Here is a 25,434-nt window from a genome sequence, read left to right as displayed (position 1 = left end):
CCGAGTCCCAACATAATTATGCTAAAAATCAACCAAAAATAAATAAAATAATATTTTTTATATTTATTTTTAAATTTTGCAATTATATATTTATATGTATATATTTTGAATCTTGCAATTCTCCTACTTATTGCTTTTATTGCATGAACTGCAGCAAATGCATGGCTTAGTTGGAGATGGCTTTGATTGCTGATGTACTGGAACTGGCCATAAACACTGCATATAAGTGGTTTTGTTCTCCTATTTGCCTTGTTATATATATCAGCACTGTTTATTGATTGGAAATACCCATCGAAGGCAATCAAACATTACAAACTGCACAATATAAACAACATAAAGTAGCTTTAGATGTAAATTACAAATCATGAAGAGATTACAAACTAGTTAATTAGAAGGAATCAAAGATAGAAATAGTAGTCCGAAGAGGAGGAGGTCATCTTTCACCAGCCTAATGCTGCTACATGTCGACTAGTAGTTTGATAGGGTTTTCACTGATTGAATGAAGCAGGAGGAGGAAGTTTTCATCTCCCCACTGGATTAATGAGCTGCGAGAAGACTGCAACCGTGCTCTGCCCGTCTGTGTCATCGCTCACCTCACTCACTGCAGCAAGGGCAACGCCATTGCCGACCGCTGCAGCTTTGTCTGCCATCTCCTCTGGAACGGGTTCCCCGCTTTCGAAGCTTTCTTGCAGTTGAAGCGCGAACTCGAGGTTCCACAGCACGTTCCCCATGGAAGGCCGATCGACTCCATGATCCAAGAGGCACGTCTCGGCAGTCTCTGCAAACTTGTGCAAGCACTCACGGCCGATCTTTCCTTCGAGCTGGGGGTCGATGATGTCTGCCAGAACTCCTCTCTTTTGGCATTGCAGTGCCCAGTCCGCAAGACTGACCTGCTCCCTCGGGAGGCTTGGATTCAGTGCTGCCCTCGCGCACAGCACCTCGAAGAGGACGACACCGAAGGAGTAGACGTCGGACTTCTCGGTCAGTTGCTGCCTCCGGAAGTACTCGGGGTCCAAGTACCCGAAGCTCCCCTTCACCATCGTGCTCACGTGAGACTGGTTCATCGTGGGGCCGGTCTTCGACAGCCCGAAGTCCGAAACCTTGGCGACCCAATGCTCGTCCAGTAGAATGTTGGTGGTCTTGACGTCCCTGTGAATGATCGTGTACTTGGCACCGGTGTGGAGGTAGTGAAGTCCCCTTGCAGATCCGATGCATATCTCCAGCCTCTGTTTCCATGGCAATGGCGGCTTGTTGCTCTTGTAAAGGTGCTCCCTGAGAGTCCCATGTGCCATGTAGTCGTAAACCAAGATCATCTCGCCGTTCTCTTCGCAGAATCCGATGAGGGAGACCAGATGTTTGTGCCGCAGCTTCGAGAGCATCTCGATCTCAGTTTGGAACTCGTTGACGCCCTGCTCCGACGATGGGTTCGATCGCTTGATCGCCACTTTGGTTCCCCCGTCTACGGTTCCTTTGTATACTTTCCCGAATCCCCCAACTCCTATAACGAGCGACTCGTCGAAGTTCTTGGTTGCCTTCTTGATCTCAGCGAAGGAGAAATGCCTGCAGATCGCCGCCAAGTTAGCCAGGTGGCTGCTCGCGCAGCTCTTGCCGGAGATCGTTGAGTTGCCAGCTGACGAACGAGAATTGCCACCGTAGAGAGGCAACCAACCTGCGCCACCACCACCGAACTCATCTCCAGTCATCCCCTTCTTGCGCCGATAGGCCACGGCACAAATGGCAAGGGCGACGCTGGCTGCTGCAACTCCACCTGCCGCACTGCCTATCATGTGCACCTTCCTACTGGATTCGGATGCGAAGCTAGGTTGCTCTGTGCTCAGTTCGGCTTCGGCGAGCAACGCAGACGGCTCAGGATTGGGTCCTGCCAAGTTCCCGACACCATCGTTCAGCTTAAAGATCTCCAAACCATTCAGAACAGAGTCGTAATACTCGGGCTTTGCCGCCGCCGAAGGGTGCAACGCCACCCACAGCTGCTCATCGCCGGCGCCATCGGTCACGTACGCCGCATAGTCCTTGTAGGTCGGCACGGCCTTTGCAGAAGTCCACGCAATCACATCTGCTTGAGCTTGTGCAGTTTGATTGTTGATGAAGATATCGAAGACCCTCTGATTGATCTTGCTCATCTGGAACTCGCAAAAGTGGAGCCTGACGAGATAGGTGAAGTTGCCATCGACTTGGAAGATCCAAGTGAGATTAAAGTTCATGTTGACCTTCGGATCAGGACCCATCGACCTAGCAGTGCTGTAGACGTCAGTGGGGGCAAGGTACTCCGCCGTATCCTTCGGATACTTTATCTCGAGTTTGCCGCTTGCCGAGGAGGTGACACCGAACCCAGCACCATAGATGTAGGGAGAGTCGTCGTACCAAGTCCGGCTAAGGCCGGAATCGTTGCTCGCCGGCAAGTACTGCCCTCCGACGTTGAGCCTGTACATCGTGAGCAAAGCAGAATCCCCAACCTCGACATTCTGATCGGAGAAGCCCACCAATTCCGCCGGCTCGCTGTAGATAGCCGGCATCGATATGATCTCGATGCCATTGACGAAGGCGAAGGAACCATTGTGGTCGTTCGATGGCGTGAAGGTGAGGCTTAGACTGCCGTCGGAGGCCGGCGGGATGGAGAACTCCTTCACGATGTAGGCCTGCGTGAGGGCCTTGGCGGTGATGTACGCACTAAAGTTCTTGAGAAGGGTGACGCCGTCGGAGGTGGAGACCGCGAAGTACGAGTTATTCGGGGCGTGGTCGCCGTAGGTGGAGGGATAGAAGTGGAGACGCACCCAGTGCCGCTCGGTCTTGTTGACGGCGAACTTATAGGTTGATTCCGACGCGAAGATCCGCGCAGACATGTAAGGGACCGCCGAAGGGAGAGACGGGTCCTGATACACGGCGGTGGCCGGGTTGGAGTTCTTCGAGACGAGGCTAGACGTCGACGTCGGCGAGTCAGCTATCCATTTCCTACCGTCTGAGTCGGTGGCCTCCGAGGAAGAACCACAGTTCAGGAGAATCGAATCGGAGGGGACGTAAGAGGCAGCAGAGGAGGAAAGAACGAGGCACAGGGAGACGAGAAGGAAGGAGAGATGGTGGTACTGGGAACTCATGGGTGGCGCGTTCTGGTGGTGCTTCTATCGGATTGCATCAGTCCGTGTAGAACAGAGGAGAACATAGAGCGTTTCTTCTCCTCCTCTGTCTTCTCTCTGTTGATCTTTCTTTGGCCTTCGTTTCCTGCGATCATTTCTTTGGATGGAGGAAAGGGGGAGCGGCGACTGGGAACGAGAGCCGGTTGGAGGCGGGAGGGCGAGAACAAAAGGCGGGAGACTTCGGTTATTACTGTTTGGCGGGAATCCGTTGTTCGTGCCATGTTTGCCTTCAGCCACTTGCTGGTATGAAATCAGGTCCCAAATTGGACATCCAAATCTTTCCGAGTCAATTTAGATACTCTTTTCTCGGATACATTTGAAAGAGGAAAAAAAAAGACAACAAATTTAGATTTGGATTTACGGATGTCTAATTAGATCTAAGGATGATAGTGTTTTTTCAGATATCCAGATTTATCTGATGCACTCGAATCGAAAATGAAATCTTATTTCAGACCGAATTAGAATTAATTTCAATTTGTGACACCCAAAGTTCAGTCCTTCTAATTTTTTCGAAAAGAAAAGATTTATTACCATAAAATCATAATACAAACTAATGAAGGCAATAATGGCAACGGGACATGGGTTAACGTCAGCTGTACCCTGATGACGCCTCGTGCCTCGATTGACTTGACAGCGTCCGGCCAAAACAGATCGGAACGTCGACCGAGGCACATTAACATCGTGCGTGAGCCCGGTCCTTCACCCCGCGCTAATACCGATGTTAGACATTACCAGGAATACGATCATGCTCTCTGCAAGCGGGCATATCAGGTAATGGTAATCTTCCCTATAAAAACCATTGCGCTCAGAAAGAGGGGAAAAGAAACAAAAACAAAAATCCCCTGTGACTATCAACTAACTTGATCGTCAGAGGGGTCGGGTCGAGTCTCCCGACCCGACCTATGTGCAAGGACGAAGACGAAGCGCCCACGATGTGCCCAGGTGAGGAGTTCCCTTCCAGAGGAAATGACTGTCTCGTCGCGATCGGACCACTACAGTCGGTCACCTCAACAGTCTAAGAGTCATTTAGAAAAATCCTCAATCATTCGGACCCGAACTCAATTATATAAATCCAAAACCACGACTTAAGGTTATTGACACCAACACAAACCACATCATACTTTTATAGCATAAAATATAATCTAAGAATCCATCAAAATATAAAAGGGTCTAAAGAATCCGACAAAATCTGATGGTTAGTTAGTGCTTTCATTATCCTCTCTAACGCGAGTCTGCTGTGATCGAATGTAAGACGCATTGGATACCACTTCCACGCGATCAAGCAATCCAATGACACGCATTGTGATCCCACAGGCACAGTGAAGCTCTCTCCTCGGATTCTAATGGCACAGTTGACCAACGCCTCCACGAGTCCCCATCCCCGCGCATGCCGCGGCCAACTAAAGCGTGCTGAGACTGTCAGTGACGGCCCCAAAAGTCTGCGAGTCCAATCACATCGGTTTCCCTTCGAACTCAGCGCTGCAACGCAGCGGTGAGTACGGCCTCACCAATTCAAATGGCCGCTCCTCCCATTATTATCGATACGGGAGAAAGAAGACAGAGGACATCGCCATGCTGGTATGCAGTAATCGAACCCTAATAAGGCATCTTTGAATGCAGTGACTGTTCAATATCTTCTTTTATATGCGGAATAATAATAATTGTTTTTCCTAACAAAACGATTTACTAAGCTAATACATTGTAGAAGTTTGTAGCCCGCATTTGTAAGAGGAGGTGATACACCACCAAATTAGTGTCATCAGAAGAAGAAGGATGGCACTGTCATCAATTGCATCAAATGAATATAATCATTTCTTGGTTCAGAACCAGAGTAAAGTGCTCCTTTAATTCTTCTCCATTCATTTGGCACAGACAGGAGAGAGAGAGAGAGAGAGTTACAGTGTTACTGACAAAAGCCTTGTTCCGATAAAGAATGTGACCTTTGCTTCACATGGGCTGTTTCTTGTTTACCACTTCACGCTCTGTCTCTGTCTCTGTCTCTCTCTCTAAGGTGATCTCTGTTTTCTCTCAAAGTCTCCACCGCTTCTCTGGTCTCCTCGGTGGAAGAAGAAAACGGTAGATCTCATCGTCACAGCAGTTTATGCTTCACATTCTGCACCTTGCATAGCGCCCTTTGTCTTCATTTACTGTTGACAGGGTCTTTTGATCTCTTTACTTGGTCTGCTGGATCTTTTCCTCCATTTGAGCTCACTGGTCTGGTTTTGAATCGGTAAAGGTGTGATCTTTGTGGTTGCGAGGGAGGACTCTTGGTGGTTTTGCGTCTCCGTTTTGGTTCTTGTTCTTGATCTTGTTCGGCGTGGTTTTCTTTGGGCTTGTGGGGGGTTCTCCGTCGTTGAAAAGCTTCTGCTTTGGCTCTTCCGCAGGTAAAGGAGAGATCTTGGTGCGGCCGGAGGAAGGATTTTTAGAGGGCGTTTTATTAGGTGATGGGTTTTATCTCGAGAAAGCTTCTCCCGGCCTGCGGGAACATGTGCGTCTGTTGCCCGGCGTTGAACCCTAGCTCTCGGCGGCCGGTCAAGCGATACAAGAAATTGTTGGCTGAAGTGTTCCCTAAAAACCTTGTGAGTCCTCTCCATTCTCACGAGCTTGTTTGGTTTTTGCTGTAGTCAGTTGAGATCTGAGTGGCATTGCACATGTAAAGTTTGTGTCTTCTTCAGTATTATTTTTACACACTGTTTGATGACTAAAAAATTTAGATCGCCTTACTTGAAGACCTAGTTTCAGTTTATGGCAGAGGAGCCTCCTATGAGATGACTTATTCTAGTTCATACAGTGATTTGATGTGTTGATGTTAGTCTCCATTTGGTTATTTGATGAGAGAAAAGAAGAGGAGAGCACAGATAAAAGGGAAAATGAAACTGGGGAAGACAAGTCAACAGAGAAGATAAGGGAAAATCACATTCTTTCTTTTGAATATTTTTCTTGATCTCCAAATCTCTTCTTTTCAGAAAGAAACAAAAAATGACTGGAGGCCTACATTTGCTTGCCTAAGGGTAAATAATGGAGAGAGAGAACCAATTTGTCTACATATCTCTATATTTTTAGTAAGGCTACCAAATTAGAGAAAGCAACATTCTCTCCTCGTTTCCTTTTCTGATCTCCCCACCCAAAGAAACCAGCCTCTGGACAACCGCTGCTATCATTGTCTTATTTGCTCAATTGCCACCTCGTAACTGCAGCCTGGCATTAGTGTGTTCTAGACTTTAGATATGATAACCTTGAAAATCTTAGAGCAAGAACACTCTTGATGAGAGTAGCAACATTATCTAGACCTTTTAATTGTCAAGACTTGTCAAGAAGTAGATACAAGTATGTAAAGTTGCATTAGTGCTTTTTGTTGGAGCACTCCTGTGTATATTTTAGCATGTCATAAAGGTAAGGTGATTTAGATCTCCCAGCTGTACTATTTCTTTCTTGTGGAGTTTTTACAAGTCTCATGTTGCTAATACAATTTAGATTACTCAGCTGATCTATACTGATTTTTTTTTTTCAAAGTTTGGCCTAGAGGGCACCTGATATGTAGGAAGTCTTGTTAACGTTTACATGGCCCAGCTGAAGCAGTGCACCTTCAACACTTTAAAAAAAAATTGCTCCAAATAATTTTTATTAGTGTGTGTACTTAATGTTTCTTTCTAGTTTCCTCGATTAGAAAATTATGTGACTATTTAAATCAAATTTGTAGGATGGTCTGCCAAATGAAAGGAAAATTATGAAGCTATGCGAATATGCTGCCAGGAATCCGATTCGCATCCCAAAGGTCTGATTTTTCAAAATCAATATTCTAAAGATTCTGTTGTAAAGAATTTGAACTCTTAGTGAATGTGACCTTTCCCTGTGTAGATTGCAAAGTATCTTGAGCAAAGGTGCTACAAAGAATTGCGAAATGAGCATATCAACTTTGTAAAAATTATCACCGAAGTCTACAGTAAATTGCTTTACATATGTAAAGAACAGATGTAAGTTGTACAATCATGTTGCCTATTTTAATTTTTGGAGTTATGCCTCCAATTTGTTATTATTTAAAGGGTTTCACCCTTAGAAAACTCTTCAAAGGGGATTTCATGAGTGACTTAATGTCAATTGTGTGCGCCTGTAGACTGTTGATTGGACACTTCAATTTCAAATAAATGGAATTTTTGTTGTTCATCCTTAAAATGCATTATATGGTAAAGTCAAATAATAATCTTTGTGGATATTTGATCATGTGTAGGGAAAAGAGAAGCCTTGGGTAAGTTGAATATGTGACAGCTCTTTTTATTTGTACCCCTTTCCTGTTGGTTGTACAATATTACATTTAATGGAAGTTCATATAAATAAAGACATCAAGAGGCAACAAAGGAAAAAGAAAATCTACTGGTCTGCATTTTAAATGAGTTTGTAGCTGGTGGAATCTAGTTGTATTCCTATTTATCGCAATTGTTGTCAACCTGAGTCTGTGTTGGCATAATGCATAGTTATGTTTTTGTGCTATTGTAAATCATAAGGCAGGAAATATAACTATGGTGAAAGGTTAATTTATTGCATGGCAATTGGGGGTTGTTATTTCTGATTTGAGTTACTGATACAGAAAGCATGTACCACATATCTGGAAGACTATAACTTTTCATATTAGGAGTATCTATGGAGTCAGTATTGTCTCACACAAAAAAGATAACATGACCAATGCAACCAGCTGCAGGCTTTTCTTAAAACTATGGTTCTTAACCCTATTTCTTCTAACTCCTATCTCAACCAGCTGCAACCTTTTTGACCTATCTCAGATGCATCAAAATTGGGTTCAGCATGGTTTTAATTTACACAGCTAAAACGTAATTTTGTTTGAGATGGGTCCATACTTAGACATTTAGACCCTCAATCTGTCCAATATCAATTAGATATTCTATTATATTGTACCCACCCGAAGCCCTTCTAGGCATATATATTATGAACAACTGACTATGCATATTTAGGAATTCTTAATTTTGTTATTTCACTCATAACTTGATGTGGAAATTTTCCATTACTTCATTTAATTGTGTTGTTTTCTTATGTGGAAGTTGCGTTGTTTTTATTTCATATATTTTTTCTTATTAAATGATGATTTTTCCTATTAAAAAGATGGACAGTACAAATGCCACCTATTCGATGTTTTCTTGTGCTGTAGCCTTAATGGGATTAAGAATTAGACTTGGTGTGTAATTTTTTCGTTGCTTCTATTTAGTTGTGTTGTTCTTTAGGTGGAAATTTGGTATGCCGTCTTTTCTCTTTGGGTATTTATGAAGAGATACAAGATTGCAACAATTGGTTTCATGCAAGAACTTCTATTTATAGAGTTCTTTTTGTGATAAGGCATGCCTGATAAATTAATGGGTGAGGATGAGGTTATATAGACAAGAAGTTATGTTGCATTGAGATCTGTGAATGGCTTAGCATTCCCAAACTGGAACCATTGCCACTCCTAAAACATTTTTTTTCTAGTAAAAGGATAATTTTTTTCTCAACTAAATGCCCAATTTGATTGTTTTTAGGATTTTAAGTACAAACATTTGCTATGTCGATATAAGCTATTGGTTATTGTATCGTTAACAAGTCAGGGAAAAGCTAAAGCTGTTGACAAAACATTTGTGTCTAAAGATAAGGGTCCAGTCACAAAACAATCCATCCAAGCTTCTATATATCTGTTGATTTGCTGGTATAGTCCATATACAACAATGGCAACAAACAATGGTCACACAAATACTGTGGTCTATTGTCTATAATCTATATATTATTTTGTCACTGGGTTTGTTGTTTATCTTATTGTGGAAAATTTTAATTACATTTATTGGTTCAAACCAAGGATAAAAATCTCAGTCCAGAATTGATACCAGTTGGTGGTTGGACTTGTATGACATTGATACTATACAGTATACAGTGTCCTGAGTGTCAGGATGGATTAGTATTTCTTGAATGAGTGCAGAGAGGGAGTGAGCCTATTGTGTGAGAGAAGGGGAGAGAGATGGGTGAGAGAAGGGGAGCCAATCTTGAGGGAGAAAGAAGAGAGAGAGAGAAGAGGGGGGGGCGGGTGCATAGCTCTTATTAAAAAGAGAGGCTATCAATGCCAATTGTCATCAGAGAAGGGGCTATCAACAACTGTTAGCTTTAGGCCTATAGCTTGAGGGAAAGTATAGAACCAAAAACTGAGAGTATGTGTATAACTTGGTACAGCTCAGTTTTAACAGGCTGTCTGTCTGGTATGGTGACCTTGCTCTCATATGAGTAAGCTTTGTTTTGCAACTGTTGTGGGTGAAATTGGTTGTCCGCATATTGGTCAGCCGTTGGGCCTATAACAAACAAGTCTGGACCAACTTGTGCAATTAGAACTTTAAACCTTTGTTCAAACTTCAAACATCACAAAGGGGTATGTCCATTCTAAATCTTTTCCAACAACACTAGATCAAGATTACAAGCATTTTTTGACTAGGATATTTGCTTTTTCTGTATCCATAGAAGCATGGTTTAATGATTGTTGCACCAAGGTGCAACCAACATACCATACCGATCAATTTGAGCACTTGTATGGGATTTTGAATCGTTCCTAGCATGTAGCCATGTACCAAGACTCCCTTGGCAACATGAATAGTTTGAAATGGTTGGTATGATACTGACCAATACACTAACAGCTTGTTCGATAATTGTTATGATCTAAAGAGCAATCCTTTGATGAGTCATCTCTAATTCTTATATATCGGTGGCATCTAGTGGCACCTGTACTTTGTTTTGTTACATGTTTTTGACATGATAAATGCAGAGTGTATGTGTATCATTGAGCATTTATTATCATAGTGCTTCTTTTGATTCAGGGCGTACTTTGCTATTAGCCTGTTGGATGTAATTATTGAGCTTTTGGATAGCAAGCAACAAGATGGAATAAAAATTCTTGGATGCCAAACTTTAACAAGATTCATTTGCAGCCAGGTATAAGGATATAAATTTCGTTTGGTTTCATAATATTTTATTTTGATGTTTACTCTAAAGTATGGTATTGCTTGCCACTTTGTATTTGGGTTGCATTCGAGCTGCCTCTGATTTCGTGGGACACATGTTTAGTTGATTTGGTCTGTTGCTCTAGTAACTTCATTATTAGTGTTGTCAAACCATTAGATTGTTTTGATTGATTTGGTTTTTTGCCCTATTAACGTGTCTTTTACTGTAGTCTAGACAAATTGTATTATATCATGTTTTATAGATGTCAACTTTTGGATGCAATGAACAATGTAACTGTGATGGAAACTTGCAAATATGGACCTTTTCTCTCCTTGGAATGGACTTTGTTCTGGGAAGAATGACAACTATAGATCCAGTTAAGATAGGCGACAGACACCATCGTCCTAAAACGTTGAGAATCACAATTATTTATAGAAATCTTCTAGGTTCTCATTTTTGTTCTTAGTAGTTTCTTTTATACTGATCTTAGATGGTGGTACCTGTGAGGATCATATACGCTATAACATAGAGGTAGTCGCTGAATAATTCTCACTATGGATAACTTTGCATTAGTGTACAGTGGAGATATGTGTCTCACTGACAAAGATGAAGCGCCTTTCCTGGCATTGTGGCTTCAGATATTTACCGTTGGTATGACATTCTGATGGCATCATGTGAAGCACATTTGTCTCCAAAAGATAATTTCTGACTGAAGTTTTTATCTTATTATGATGATATTTAATGCCTGGAGTATTTGTATATTGCACTTTAATGCAATCAAAGGGTCTAGCTTAGAGTCATTAGCTGCTTATGGAACTGTGTTTGCTTTGAAGAGTTTCCAGCCACTGCATTCTTTCATGCTGCATCGATTAGTAACTTTTCCTCTTAACTCGTGTCATCTGCTTAAAGGATCTGATCGTGCTTTGCTGTCTCTATTTCATCATGGGCTATCTTCTTTTCTTTTTCTTGAGTCTCTTTTCAATGATATGAAACCCTAGTGTTTCTTTGATGTAATAACCGAAGGTGAAACTTGATTTATTTTGAATTCTTACATTAAGTTTTTTTTATTTGTTGCAGAATGTTCTATGCTCAGATTCATCTTCCTATTTGTGGCATTTCTCTATTGTTTTATGTTTGACATATGAATTCTTATGTGATTATGCCAACTTTATTGACAGGCAGACAATACATATACATGGAATATCGAAGGCTTGGTTCAGAAAGTTTGTATGCTTGCGCGTCAGAATGGCGAAGAACAGAAAAGTCTTTTGCGAGCTTCGAGTCTGCAATGTTTATCAGCCATGGTCATCTGTTTGATTTTCATCCTTATAAGGATACACATCGTATTTGGTCTTAAAGCTTTTCTGTATACTTTGCACATAAAATTTAACTTTATACCTTATGTTGCAGATTTGGTTCATGAGTGAGCATCCATACATTTTTGCTGGTTTGGATGAGGTGGGTGCTTTTCTAGTCTCATTAGTTGATAGATTCTTGCAATCCATTTTCGTACAATTGTTTTTCTCTTCTTCTTCACACCTCTTTGAGAAAATACTTTTGCTTTACATGTTTCTTTCAAGACTTGCACTCTGATGAACTGCTTAAAAATCTTTGACATGACCTTGAAGCAGACTGCATGCTGTAATATTTGTGTTTCTTCAGATTCCTCAACTAAGAAAAACTAAGTGCATTTCATCATGTGGCAAGTAGTTAATACTTCTAAATGCTCCCTTAGGATCCTCTAATTCAATCTAATATATTTTGTGTGTGAAAACCAATTATTTTTGCAGTTATGTAAAGCTTGAGAAAGTTACTTCTCTCCAGTCATCTGTAAGGAGGGTAGAGATGTAATGTTGTATAAATTGGATAAGATATTCTATGTTTTCTTGGCACCACATGATGAATATTAAGCATGAAACTGATTATCTTAATTTTTATAAATAAATTAGACTCATGATTCCCTCATAGTTAGGTTAAAATTGCATCATCCACATGCTGGCTAAGCTCTAAAATACTCTGGAAATGATAAGTCTCTATAATATGAGTGACTCGATTAAAGAATAATAGTAAATGCTTGACAAATTCTTGATTAATCTGCTTGAATTAGTTATAATTTTGTGAACATACAGTATTGTTATCTTTATTACTAAGTTTTGAGTACTCTCTCATGGACATGGCCATTGGTCTGAGACACAGTCTATACAACATGTGTAACATCGTGAATCATTTGGCAACAGAGCTTGAAGTTTACTTTATCCTTTAGTAGTTCATGCTCTGAGAATAATCTGTTAGCTATTACAGTTGTCTAGTATTCCATTTCAGATCATCTATGCTATCTTGGAAAACTATCGAACTGATGAACGTAACGGTGATGATGATGAAAGACATGAGTCACACCACAATTGGGTTGATGAAGTAGTTAGAGGTGAAGCAAGAGGTGTTGTAACAATCATGAGTGGTCTTAGTCCATGCAATGTGGTCATAAGGCAGCGGCCAGAAAGTAAAGATTCTACTCTGCTGACAAGGTACTTATGACTAACCAAAAAACTTCATGTTGGTAAAATAATGTGTTGTAAATAATTCTTTTATGCATATTTTGTCATTGGCCCATTCAAAATAGATTAATGTTCTATTGTGAATTGGTATGTGAGAGTTAACAATGTTTGTATCCTTTAGGAGACTTCTCAAAACTAAGCATGGCTAAAAGAACGTAGAACCTTGAGGCATTTGGTCATGATGAATATACATACAAAAATGCATGCACATCTAAATGAGAGGTTCGAGGTAGGAAAACCAAGGTGGAATACTTTATTGCTGAATTGTTAGGGATCTTGGGGTTGTGAAGGAGTGATGTTTTTAGATAGTAATGATCCCAGACAAACATGGAAATGTGTGTAAAGCCATTTTTGTACAATATCCATTACTTGACGTCACAAAGGACTGCTGTGATGGGGTTTATCCTGGGCTATGTGTTGAACTTGACGTGGAACATCAATGAAGTTTGCTAAACATCAATCATCTTAATACTTTGGAACCTCTTGTTGATATCGGGGGATGCCCCTTGTTAGTGGTACCTAGGAGGTCGGCGTTGAAAATTGAATTTGTAAGCTTCATATGTTGTAATAAAATTTGGCTTCTTTGTAAATTCTGTGTTTCCAGCATTCAAAGAATTGTGTATATGTGTGAACAGTCAAGGCCCTTAGCCCTTGTGACCTTCAAAAAGGCCGACTTCTTTTGCTCAGCAATGACAAAAAGGTCCTGCACAAATTGATGAAATGACTCTTAAGTCCTTCAATGTATGACCACAAGTGATTAGGCAAATATAACAAGAAACCCACTCTCTTCAATTAGTAGGATACATTTTGTGACCTCCTTTTGAATGCTTCTCTTTCTCCGCTTCCATCTTCTTCCTCCATTGCCAATCATGTGACTAAGGCTTTCCACCTCTTGTGGCCTATCTGCTTATAAATATTGTTTGATATGAATGATTGTACTGCAAGAAACTCTATAGAGACAATAATATGACAGATTATAATAGTGAGAAGTGTTTCTTTCTTGGGTTTGACATCTTTATGTACAATTTGTTGTTGGCCTTTACAAATTTAGTGGCTGCTATCTGCTGGATTTATTCTTCACTGTCACCTGTAGCAGACTGGTTCTTGCACAACCTTAAAGTTGTCATGCTCCCAATAATGTAAAAAGTGAAAAAGCCTCAAAGCTTGAATATATCTAACATAACCTCTTTACTATACTGTTTACATTTTGTGGATGAAACTTGTCTTTAAGCATCTTGATATCTTGTTGATAGCAAGGATTTAAGACTCGGTCTGATACTGGTTTTTGTGATTGGTCAAACCGGTATGGTACAGGTATACCAGGGAGTACACAGGATGGTATACTGATCCGTTATGCCTGGTATCACCTAGAAATAATAAAAGAATTAAATACTAACCTGTACTTACCTCTTTGGTTCAGTACCAGTCTATGGTCAAACTGGTAAAAACATAACAGCCCAACTGATATCTGAATCATTGGTTGGTGGTGAAGAGTTCAAAAGTTATATCCACCAGAAATGGTTCCATTGTACTGTTCTTGCACTAAAAAAATATAATTTTGTTTCTTGAGGTAATTTGGATTCATTATTTACCATTACACAGAGAAGAGCGTGAATGTCCTGAAGTGTGGTCTCAGATTTGTATAGAGAAGCTTGCCGAGCTTGCCAATGAAAGCATAACAACACGCCGCGTACTGGAACCAATGTTTGCATACTTTGATAAAGGAAGACACTGGGCTTCTCGCCATGGGTTTGCTTTAGTGGTTTTATGTGACATAGCTTACTTGGGAAAGAACTCAGGTAATTCTGCCAACTCATTTGTATAGCTTTATATTTTGAGCTCAATTTGTAACATGCTTTTATCAATGTTAATTGAAAGCAGAACTTCTCTATAATCTATATATTTAGTATGTTTCTCAAAGCAAAAAGGACATGGCATTGTTAGTTCCAATAGCTATTTTTTGATCCAGAAGCATGTAGGTGAACTAAAAAGTAAAGACACCAAATTTTTTGGCCATAGATCCATTTTTCCAATATCAATGAATTTTCTATGACACTATTATAGGAGGTATAACAGTTCGAGATCTTTTATATCTGTAGCATTGTCTGAGATGTCCACAAAAAGGGAAGCTTTAATAGTTCAGGTTTCTGAAATAAATTGTTCCTTGCTCTTTTATTCGTCGACACCTTAGAACATGGTCAGAAAATTTATCATCTTGATTTTCTTTTTAGAATAATTTTACTACCTGACTATAATGATTTTAGGGATGAATAACATATACTCGTGTTGTAGAAACAGTCAATAAATATAGACATAGACTGTTTGACCCTTCCCAGGCCCAGCATTAGTGAGATCCTTTTGCACTGATTTTGTACTTGTTTAGATGTACAATATTATGGTAACTACATAATGGTAGCTAGCCGAATACCTACACTGTTCTCCATCATTATAATGACAATCTTTTTTTCTTTTTTTTTCTGATGGTGGTAGTGACTGTTTTTTGTTTTCTTTGGACTGAAGCATCAGAATTAGTATAACATTTATCAGACCAGACATTGAAGTTTCTGGTTAATAGTTAGCAGGACTATGTCAGGAAGGAAGAAATAGATATTAAGTAAATTTCTTGACAAATATAAGCTGAGCAATGCCTATGCACATAAATTTCTACTGTTAGCTTTTAAGGTTAACATAGAATAGAATGTGCATTTTCGTTCTTTCCTAAAGTAGATTATAAATTCTGGTAAGTTTAGTTTGGAACAAGTGGCCTAAGTGGACTTGCCATGAAAGTGGCCCTTGATCATTTCATATGGAGGAAGTGGGAGAATCAAGGAGAAAGCGATTACAGCTCATTTTTATTTTTATTTTCCTTTTGAAAATGACTTTACTGTAGGTGTGATCAGTCGTTTATAGAGAGATCTCTTGTCCATCTCCCAACATATTTCATCTTTCCACAGTCCCATGCAAGCCAAACTTCTCAAATATCAAATAAAGTAATTAGGAGGATTATTTAGAATGTTTATATATTGGATAGCATAATTAAATTTATACTAGATTCTTAAAAAAATTTATCGCTCCATAGGGGCTATGTTTTTCTGCTCTTGAATCCTGTTGCAAAAGTGGGGAAAAAAATTTTCTCAATAGAAATCGAGGAGTTCGATGCTGCCCAGTAAATTGAAAATATGACCATAAATTTGTGGTATGGATGCCCGTTTTGTATGTAATAAGTTTGTTAGGTTGGGCATGGATCTTGGATCTTTACACAATAATGTGAAACCTAACATCCAAACTGGAATGTCAGGTCTCAATCCTCGTTGTAAATAATGAGCTTATATTTGGATCGTAGGTTGATCCAACTTGATAACACCCAGACGGGGAATCCACTTCCCTGTAAACAAATTTAATTGAAGTCTCTTTGGAAAATCGAGGAATCTAGCAAAAATCCACTTTCTTTAGAGTTGAGCTTAGCAAAAGTACACTTCTCTTTTCCTACTTCAAACCTAACAGTAAAGGTGGTCACTCCACAATAAGCCTACTTCAGTGGGCCCTAAGGTATACCCTGAATCAAAGTCCATAAATGATACTGTCAGATGCAAATTTTCATGTGTCTATCCCAAGGGCTTAATTACCAGTCGAACTGGTGCATAGCAATCAATATTTGCCAGTTCTATCAAGTATCAATATGAAAACATATAGCTTGGTACCTGTATATATACCATTCATTTTTATTCTTTAATTGTTTAATTCAGTGATTGGGTGGTATAGATTGGTATTGTCTGGTACCAGTATCATGTCGGTCTAATAAGTTACCAAACAGGTGTTGGACCAGTAGGTAAATCCCTGGTCTGTGCAAGTTATCACAATGAATAACATTAGATATTTCTGTGCATTAGAGTGTATCTTAGCTAGATACTTTATACTTCCTCACACAGATCTTATTCCATGAGTTCTTGCACAGGAGGTGTCTTATTAAGATATAGTTGGATGTATGACGATGTCCACATATATCATTGCCCATTTATGATTGAATGTGTACTGGAATGCTTCTAACTTTTCCACTTAATTTAGTGCAAATTTCCAAATACTTTACTTTCTAGTAAAATGATTTTAGATGGTTCAGTTGTTTGTTAGAAGTGTATTTGCAAATTAATTCCACTACTGTAATATACAGAGATTGTTCCCTCAGTTTACAAATTTTACTATTTGTTCAGTAGCCTGAATTGGTATCACTGGATCTGGGAATCTTCTTTGTACATACATTTAGCTTTTTTTCATGTGCATTTGCTGTCTTTTCTGATTTATTAGATTTGAATTTTTTTTTCAGAAAATGAACAGCTTATTTTGGCTGCTGTCGTTCGACACCTGGACCACAAAAATGTTGTGCATGACCCACAGATAAAGTCTGATATAGTTCAGGTTGCCACTTCCTTTGTACGCCAACTGAAATCACGAGCAGTGGTTGCAGAAATTGTAGTAAGTGACTTGTGCAGGCATTTAAGGAAAAGTCTCCAGGCCACAGTCGAATCAGTTGGGCTACAAATATCAAATTGGAATGACTCACTTCAAAATTCGATAGAGGACTGTCTGTTAGAGATTATTAAAGGAGTAAGTCCGATTTCTTTTAGATCTTCTGAGGTTCATGAAGTATATATATGGATGCTTTTGAAAATATCATGTGGTCTTCTGTTTCTTTTAGTCTCTAGTGCTATTAAAAGTGACCTTTTACTTTCACTTTTAAAAATGTGACACTTCTCAGGTCCCATTGCCACATTGACACTTTGGTTTTTATTTCATTTTCAATTATCTATTTCTTAGGTTGGTGATGTGCACGTGGTATTTGTCATGATGGCTATAACATTGGAGAAGCTGTTGTCAACGACGATGGAGAAGCTGTCAGTTGCTTCAGTTGTTGCTAGGGCAACCATTAGATCTTTGCTAATTCTTGCTTACATAATCTCTTTGGCATCCAGTGTTAAACATCCACAGGTTGGTCTGTTCTCTGGCATATTTATTGGTAATTTGGAATGAGTCTTCCTACTCAAAGTATCTTTAGCTTTTTGTGTCTGTGGTGTGTTATGTTTGCCAAGTGATTTTGTGATGGAAATTAATGATGGTTGACGTATTTTAATTTTATTTGTTTCAACATGTTATGCAATTATATAACAGAAGTTGATTTATGCAGTCAAAAGAAGTTGAATGCCTTCATAAGACGTTGTAGGAGAAATCTCATACATGATTCATTAACCGATCTAATTCCTTTAAGTGATAAAAGTGTGGAGATGGTGACTTTCAGTACAAATTTATAATGTTAATTGTTATGTTACTGGTTCCTTCAAATTCTAGCAGCATAAGGAATCATTACAGTTTGTTTGCCGATTGTACTTTCTACTTTCTAGCATTAGTTCATTATATCTAATTTATTTCATCCTCTTGAGCTTGTGTTGTTTGTCCTCCAGTGCTTTTACTCTAAGCACTTCTAGATTTAGATGCCAAACTTCATATAGTCTCATTAATAAGGTCTTCAATTTTGGGTATCGGATCCTTGCTGGTCCATGACTGGACCATTACAGGTTTGATCCATTTTGATGTATCGACACAAGGTATGTCAGAACGTACCATGGTACAAAGAAGGGGGAGTGGAGGAATGGGGGAGGTGAAGGGGTGAAAGAATAGCAGAGGAAGGGAGGAAGCGACAGTGAAGGAGTTGAGTACTGATTGGTATGGTAGGGCTTAGTGATGGTGGACGCAGAAGCAGGCATTGACAAACCAGGCAAAATTGGTTTCCTTGCACATTAGTTTGCAAAAACAAGCTATGTCAATCTATCCAATTTGCAAATACCACTCATTACATGTAACTATGTGATTGTGGGCATGCAGATCAATGTAGTCTGAGCGTGTCGGCTACGAGACAATTTTGTCAGTTGACATAGCCTCTGCCTCTTGACATGCATTATTTTGGTACATTGTAACTCCACATCAGAAAAATTGAAATCCTTGGTTAAAGTTATCATTTTGTTTTAAGATATTCTTGATGAGAGAAGGATTTGGTCATAATTTCTCATAAGTTCTTCCACTAATTTATGCTGGAAAAAGGTTTGGACTAAAACATAGTATTATAGACGCATGTTACTGAGGTTAGTTAAATGTTTATCAACCTCTGTTGCCTCTGACCTAAGGCTCTAGACTTCCACTTGGTGAATGATCTATTTTCGTGCAGATGCATCTAGAAGGCATGTCATTTCTTGTATGTGCTGGAGTATTTTATTTTTTTATGATACTTTTTATAGTTAGAGTTTTATTTTGATGGATTTTGAAGCTTTTCTTGGATGTCTTATCTTCGTTTGCTTAATAATCTGTAGGTATTTCCAGATGCACTATTGACACAACTGTTGAGGACTATGATGCATCCAGATGTCGAAACTCGTGTGGGAGCTCATCAGATATTTTCTGTACTTCTTGGTCAAAACCCTGATCATCCAAGGCATGAATCAGAATATCTATATGAAACGAAGAAGTGGCAGTCTAGAACTACATCAGTTTTTGAGTCAGCAACTGCTCTACTTGAGAAACTCAGAAAAGAAAAGGAATGCTTAAATCTAGATAAGAAAGGAACTGATGCCAATGATGGGAATAAGATAAGGACTGTGGGTGATGAGGAGTGGAAACGCAATTGGGTTCAAAAATCTTTGCCATATTTTAGTAAGCTTAGTAGTTCTGTTATTGACAGAATTGCTACTTATACAGGTTCATTGGAGAATGTAAGTAATTTTGGCTGGATTCAGGAGTAACTTCACCTTATCTGAACTTGTATAATAACATGGTTAGCATGATGGAATTTTGCATGTCCTGTTTCCAGAGGCACCAGATACCTCTAAATGCATTTATTGTTTTTTATATAATAACCAATCAAATTCGATTTATCTGGGATGCACTATAATAAGATATTTCCTTTGACTTTTCTGATATAGAATCTCAGCGTTATTGATTTAACTGAGGATCAAGCTTCTCAGTTGCTTTATGCCTTCTGGATACAAGCCAATAGAGCCGATAATAAGCCTTCAGATTTTCAGGCTATTGCTCATTCTTTCAGCTTGACGCTTCTTTCTTTGCATCTCAAGGTGAGCGAACTTTTTTTGTGGTATAGAAAGTTGTGTACAATTATTAGACAAAAAAAAGTTTTCAGCATGTAGCTTGCTTCTCAAATTCTCAAGATTGCTTGTTTAGCTTTGCAATAATTAGCACATGGAATGATCCATATGATTTTTAAAAAAATCCTTATTAACCTACATGGATATAAAATATGCTGTTTTTTATATGCATAGGAAAATACTTTCGAGATTAAATCAAGGAATGCTATCTCGTGCCGACCGACAATATCAATCGTTGGTCGAACTACTGGTCAGTATCGGTGTACTATATGTACTGGTCAGTTCTAGTGTACTGTGTCTGTATATCGGTAGATACTGATATTATGAAAAAAAAAGCTGAAAAATGACCTGAAATTCAGAAAAATCTTTTTTTAAGATTTATCTTCCAATTTCTTCAATATAACTGAAGTTAAATAAGAAAAAAGTCTATTTAAGCCATAAATGAATAGAAATTCTAGGTTATAAGGATGATAATTTGAATTTATCTTTTCAAATCCATCATGGAACAACTGTCTACGGTCCTCCTTCGAAGGAAGATGCTTCCTTTGATCTTGGATCAGAAACTTTAGATTGTTGCAAAATAAACTATTGAGATAATCATGGACCACTGTGCGTGCTCCGTAGCTGGACTGGGAAGTACATTTACTGTCATACACGTGCAAAGAAAGATATGGGATGGTAGATTAGGTATTGAAACTTTAAGAATTTAGCAAAATAAATTATTGAGATAATTTTAAACTACATAAGAATGTCTATTGCATTCGTTTTATGCAGAGGAATCCTTATCTTTGCAAAAGGATATGATACTTTGTAGTTTGTAATTTCTTAGTTGTTTATACAAACTCTAATCAAAGGTGTTTAAAACTTCAGAAGCAGAATGTTTTATCAGACCCTACATATGCATATTTTTTGTATTAAGAATTATACATACAATCTAGCACAAATGGTTAATGTAAAGATGCATAAGCATATTATACAGTGTGATTTGAAAATTCCTGACTTTTTAATTGAGAATTCAAAATCTTTTTTTTTCTTTCATTTCAGCTTTTTTTTTAATGGTCACTATTCACTAATATCCTATATTCATTCTGGCATTTGCTGCCTTGGCCAGATTGAGAAAGTTTTCTCATCTTACATTTTCTTATTGCAGAACTCAAATTGTAGCATCATGGTGCAGTTCTTTCACATGTTATTATCTCTTAGGAAGATTTCCCTGGAGCCAAATGGTAGAATTATCAAATTTTGGGATTAGATTTTAGGCTCAATTTTCTTGTTTTTTTCCTTTTTTCTGTTAGTTTTGAAACAATTAATAAAGTAGTAGTCCATTGTGACAGGTTTGCTTCCATCATCATGTCAGAGATCTCTTTTCACATTGGCCACAGGACTTCTAGCATTTGCAGGGAAAATCTTTCACATTCCCGGGTTGAATGATGTGCTAAAACCTTTCATGCTGTCTGAGGTGACGCTTTTCCTAATTCTTTCAGGAGGTTTTTTGCTTTTTGCATTCCAACTTATGTGATAGTTATTGAGGAATATATATGTATATATATATATATATATATATATGTATATGTATATATATATGTATATATATATGTATATGTATATATATATGTATATATGTATATATATATGTATATATATATATATGTATATATATATGTATATATACATATATATGAGTTTTTCACACATACGTTGCATCATATTCCAGTTCAACTTCATTTTCCTTTGTTTAAGAGATAATGGTGTCACTTGCAAAGCATAACTGTACATAAGTTCATTTTATTGTTCTTTTTCATACATATTGCTCTGCATAAGCCACATACAAGGTCTCCGATCATACATCAGTGTGCATGAATATATTAGTGTAACATCAAGTATTCATACATCCTCTTCAAATATTCGAGCTCTTATTTGAAAATTCAACAGAATTTTTTTTTCTTTCTAATTAACTATAGTTTCTTCAGAAAGGTAATACTGAGAGTAATCCTTCCAATTATTTCTTTAGGTGTTTATCAAATACCTCAACAATATTAATTTTAACCCGAGGAACAGTGGACTTTTACATTTACCAGATACATTCTGTTTGAAATGTATGTGCATCATGTTTGTCCTCAAGTCAAGTGTCTCTTTTCTCTTTCGTTTTGGCTTCTTAAAAATCCACTTAAAATGTCAGTTATTACAGCTATGATATATCCAATATTATTCATTGCATTGTTTTCTGGTTGAAACTGCAACTGTGGGAAATTTCTACTGTGTTCTATGTTCTCCTTTGTCTCCTTGCAACAGTTGAGCTTTGGTTGCATATCTAATTTTGAACCCTTCAATTATTAGCCATTCAGCACTTTCTTAACGTTGTAAACCTTTTGCTTTGATTGATCTTTTTCAATAGTTTCCCAAAATTTTGAGAACCATTTAGTGATATCTTTCTCTCTTTTTGCCTTGTTATTATTCCAAGTAGTTTCTTATGATTTTAGTTGCATATTACCTGAATAATGTTACTAGCTTGCCTTTTAGCATCTGCATGAGGTCATTATCACCCACCAAATTCGACCTTATTTCACAAATAGGATCAATTGCGCTTGTAGGGAACCTTTATTGTTATATAGGTTGGTTCAATATGCTCTTCTTTTCTATCCATTATAAATTTCTCATTTTCAACACCAAGTCACAAAATAAAATTTGATCGAATATTTCCAACTTTATCAATCATGACAATCCAATCTTCTATTTTGAGAAAACATTTCAGATACCTGTCAATGCAATGCATACCAGCTGACATTATGTTAGACCATATGGTTTGGTTACCAATTGATATTATTATTTTTGTTATTATTTATTTATTTTTGCTAGTACTAGGTGGGATGGAACCATATACAACCTGTACCATGCCAGTCTGGTGGATTATCCATAACTGGTACTAGACCAAGATTTAAAACCTTATATTAAGCTTCTATGAAAACCTATTGCAATAAGACATAGGTGGTAGGTGAGAACTAGGAGAAAATAGAAAAAGTATTGAGAATCTTCTCCAGCTAAATTTTGACTTTCATAGGTTCGATCAACAAGAGGAGATCAAGTAAAATAACTGTGTGGCCTTGTCTTTGTAGATTTTCTAGGTCAGTATCCTAATTGAACTAATTTACAGAACCAGTTCTTTTTCTTTTGCTTGTGTGGGCTTGCACATGCATTCAAGCTTGTGTGCTCATGCACACATGGAGAACTTGTAATCCCATGAAATATGTTTTTTTGGATTCCATTAACCTTGTTATTTCATGATTGTATGATTGTATCTTATTTATATCCATTATTGCACAAACTCACACATCTATGGGCGCATGCCTTCATAGAGGACTTATAATCTCAGAGTACGTTAGTTAATTAGAATTCCATTGACCTTTTTCTTTACACAGTTTATATATATATATATATATATATATATATATATATATATATATATATATATTCTTTTTATCACACGACTGTGGCTATGAGATTTAGTCACACTTCACTTGGATCCAGATGATCATACTGATGAAGTAATTTAAAGTGTTTAAAAATGATGTGCATACATCTAATTGTTTCAAAGCTACTATTATTCCTCTTGAGATACAGATCAAGACAATTTTCTTTCATCTACTTGTATTAAAGAACTTCATTTTGACACGTCTGATAAAGTTTTATAAAACTATGATATCTAAAGACATCTTTTTTCTTTTCCCAGATTGATCCATATCTGAGAATTGGTGAGGACTTCCAGATCTATGTAATGCCTCAGTCAGATATGAATAACTATGGTTCTGAAAGTGATCAGCAAGCAGCAAATTCTGCTCTCTCCAACTTGAGAAATATAGTGGGTGATTCTGATCTACATGTACTTGATATGATTGTTAGTCGGCTGTCAACTTTAATTGATGTAAGTTCTTGTACAAAACATTGCTTGTTATCTTCAATTTCAATGTCTGTTTTAATGTATGCTAAAATCAAGGGTTTGTTGAAAGCTAATATGACTGCATTGACTATTCCCTTTTTCTTTTTTACTTCTTCAGCAGGAGAAGGATGTTTTAGCCAAACAACTTGCAGGAATTTTCTTGTTCGAAGATGCACCTTTGTTTGGATTAGAACCAGCGGTGGACTGGATTAGTGGTCAAGCTCTTGTTGTGTCTGAAGAATCAGTCCCTTTTGATGAGGTATGTCATTCCCAATATGGATTACTTTTTCATAGTTGTTAAATGCATGTCTTTTAATTTGATGGTCCTGTATGAAAAGCTATTGTTGCCAGTGTCGTATGTCTGGCATGACTTACATGAACCATAGGTGATTGAGCTGTGATTACTTTGACAATGCTCACTTCTCAGGAATGTTCAAGGACTTCATCAGTTAATGGTGACACAGTTAGCCAATCACCAGTTACTGAGATTCCAGGGTTCTTCTCCAGGATGCCACCACCTGCTTTTCCCAGTGTTATAAGTGTCGGTCAATTGCTGGAATCGGTATATTTTCATACACCTGTGTGGTACCATTTTGAGTATGATAAAAGTATTTTGTAATTAGCATTTCTGAAGTTGTCACTTCAATGTTGACTATTCAGAAAATATTGCTCTTTTACAAGAAATACATGATGATTCAGCAATCGAAACAGTTCACTTCTTAGAAACAGTTGCATGTTCTTAGTGGTTTATTCAACATTTGTCATTTTCTTTGCTTACCCATTCTATATTTTCATGAGGGTTATATTATTCCACATGAGCAGGCACTCCATGTAGCTGGCCAGGTTGCTGGAACATCTGTCTCAACCTCTCCTCTCCCGTATGGAACAATGGCTGGTCAGTGTGAAGCTCTTGGTATGGGCACAAGGAAAAAACTATCGAGTTGGCTGGTTGGCAGTCATGAATCCATGTCGGATAATCCATCACCGAGTCTCCATATGGATGAGCAGAAGACTGTTCCGAAGGTAACCTGATCAAGACCACACGATGACACTTCTGCGTAAATGTTTTTGAAGTTTCAATGGCCCAAGAAATCTCCTGATGCCAAGTGCACTGGGTTTGCAGGTGAATTCACATGGGTTAGAGCAGGCTTCTGTGCCCATGGAACCATGGCTAGCACTGAGACTACCGCCCGCGAGCCCCTTCGACAACTTCTTGAAGGCCGCTGGTTGCTGAAAGCATAGACAGCTTTCATCGCCACTGTTAACACGCATTGTAAAGGCAGATTTCTGTGCGATTAGGTTTAGGGAACTGGTTAGCTGATTCTGACTCTGAACTTGGTAGGCTGAGGAAAACTTTCGATACCTTTGTGCAGTGGAATATTAGTGATGCTTTCGAGTTGTATTCCTTGTTCAGTTATGGTTAACATGAATGTTTCTTGTGTGCCATTGTATCCCTTATACTGGTTAGTGCAGAGATAATGTACTTTGGAGATGCTTTCTGTGGTAGAGATGCTAATTTAACTGATCTCCAAACAAATAGGCTGTATAATCTAAGCATTTGTTTTTGAGGGTACTTTGGCAAGCCTGGCATATTGTTGCTGTAAATTAGAGTACTATGGCCAGCAGATGCACCATGAGTTGACTTTGATGATATCTGGTTCTACACAGATTATGATGGTTTGTGT

General features: G+C 38.3%; 2 protein-coding genes across 4 annotated transcripts; one reads left to right on the top strand and one right to left on the bottom strand.

The window, feature by feature from the left end:
• Positions 1-427: 427 nt before the first annotated feature.
• LOC103972598 (receptor-like protein kinase ANXUR1) lies at positions 428-3,195 on the bottom strand. Its single transcript, XM_009386949.3, has one exon. The coding sequence runs from the start codon at positions 3,111-3,113 to the stop codon at positions 522-524; it is 2,592 nt and encodes an 863-aa protein (XP_009385224.2). The 5' UTR covers positions 3,114-3,195; the 3' UTR covers positions 428-521.
• A 1,884-nt stretch (positions 3,196-5,079) lies between these two features.
• Positions 5,080-25,241, top strand: LOC103971984 (protein SEMI-ROLLED LEAF 2). 3 transcript variants are annotated; one of them, XM_009386162.3, is made up of 20 exons: positions 5,080-5,228; positions 5,537-5,731; positions 6,853-6,927; positions 7,011-7,126; positions 9,992-10,106; positions 11,294-11,419; positions 11,526-11,573; positions 12,438-12,640; positions 14,273-14,469; positions 16,992-17,272; positions 17,483-17,653; positions 19,027-19,425; positions 19,636-19,785; positions 20,966-21,041; positions 21,150-21,274; positions 23,543-23,734; positions 23,871-24,008; positions 24,177-24,311; positions 24,572-24,772; positions 24,873-25,241. In XM_009386162.3, exons 2-20 carry the CDS (start codon positions 5,597-5,599, stop codon positions 24,981-24,983), a joined length of 2,994 nt encoding a protein of 997 aa, XP_009384437.2. In that variant the 5' UTR covers positions 5,080-5,228; positions 5,537-5,596; the 3' UTR covers positions 24,984-25,241. The 3 variants fall into 3 exon arrangements, with proteins under 3 accessions (XP_009384437.2, XP_009384434.2, XP_009384435.2); XM_009386159.3 differs by having other exon boundaries at positions 5,081-5,228; positions 23,868-24,008; XM_009386160.3 differs by lacking the exon at positions 5,080-5,228 and adding an exon at positions 5,235-5,444 and having other exon boundaries at positions 23,868-24,008.
• The last annotated feature ends 193 nt before the right edge of the window (positions 25,242-25,434 follow it).

Source organism: Musa acuminata, chromosome BXJ1-11, assembly GCF_036884655.1.
Source record: "Musa acuminata AAA Group cultivar baxijiao chromosome BXJ1-11, Cavendish_Baxijiao_AAA, whole genome shotgun sequence".
Lineage (NCBI taxonomy): Eukaryota > Viridiplantae > Streptophyta > Magnoliopsida > Zingiberales > Musaceae > Musa > Musa acuminata.
The sequence above is the reverse complement of the archived record's forward strand: the minus strand, read 5'-3'. Positions and strand labels throughout refer to the sequence as shown.

What these genes read in the sequence shown, in the direction of transcription:
- LOC103971984 (XM_009386159.3), top strand. Translation starts at nt 5,597, where the DNA reads ATGGGTTTTATCTCGAGAAAGCTTCTCCCGGCCTGCGGGAACATGTGC. An exon ending in GATTTCCCTGGAGCCAAATG is followed by an intron (nt 21,042 to 21,149) that starts GTAGAATTATCA and finishes CCATTGTGACAG; the next exon opens with GTTTGCTTCCATCATCATGT. An exon ending in AGCAGAAGACTGTTCCGAAG is followed by an intron (nt 24,773 to 24,872) that starts GTAACCTGATCA and finishes CTGGGTTTGCAG; the next exon opens with GTGAATTCACATGGGTTAGA.
- LOC103972598 (XM_009386949.3), bottom strand. Translation starts at nt 3,113, where the DNA reads ATGAGTTCCCAGTACCACCATCTCTCCTTCCTTCTCGTCTCCCTGTGC.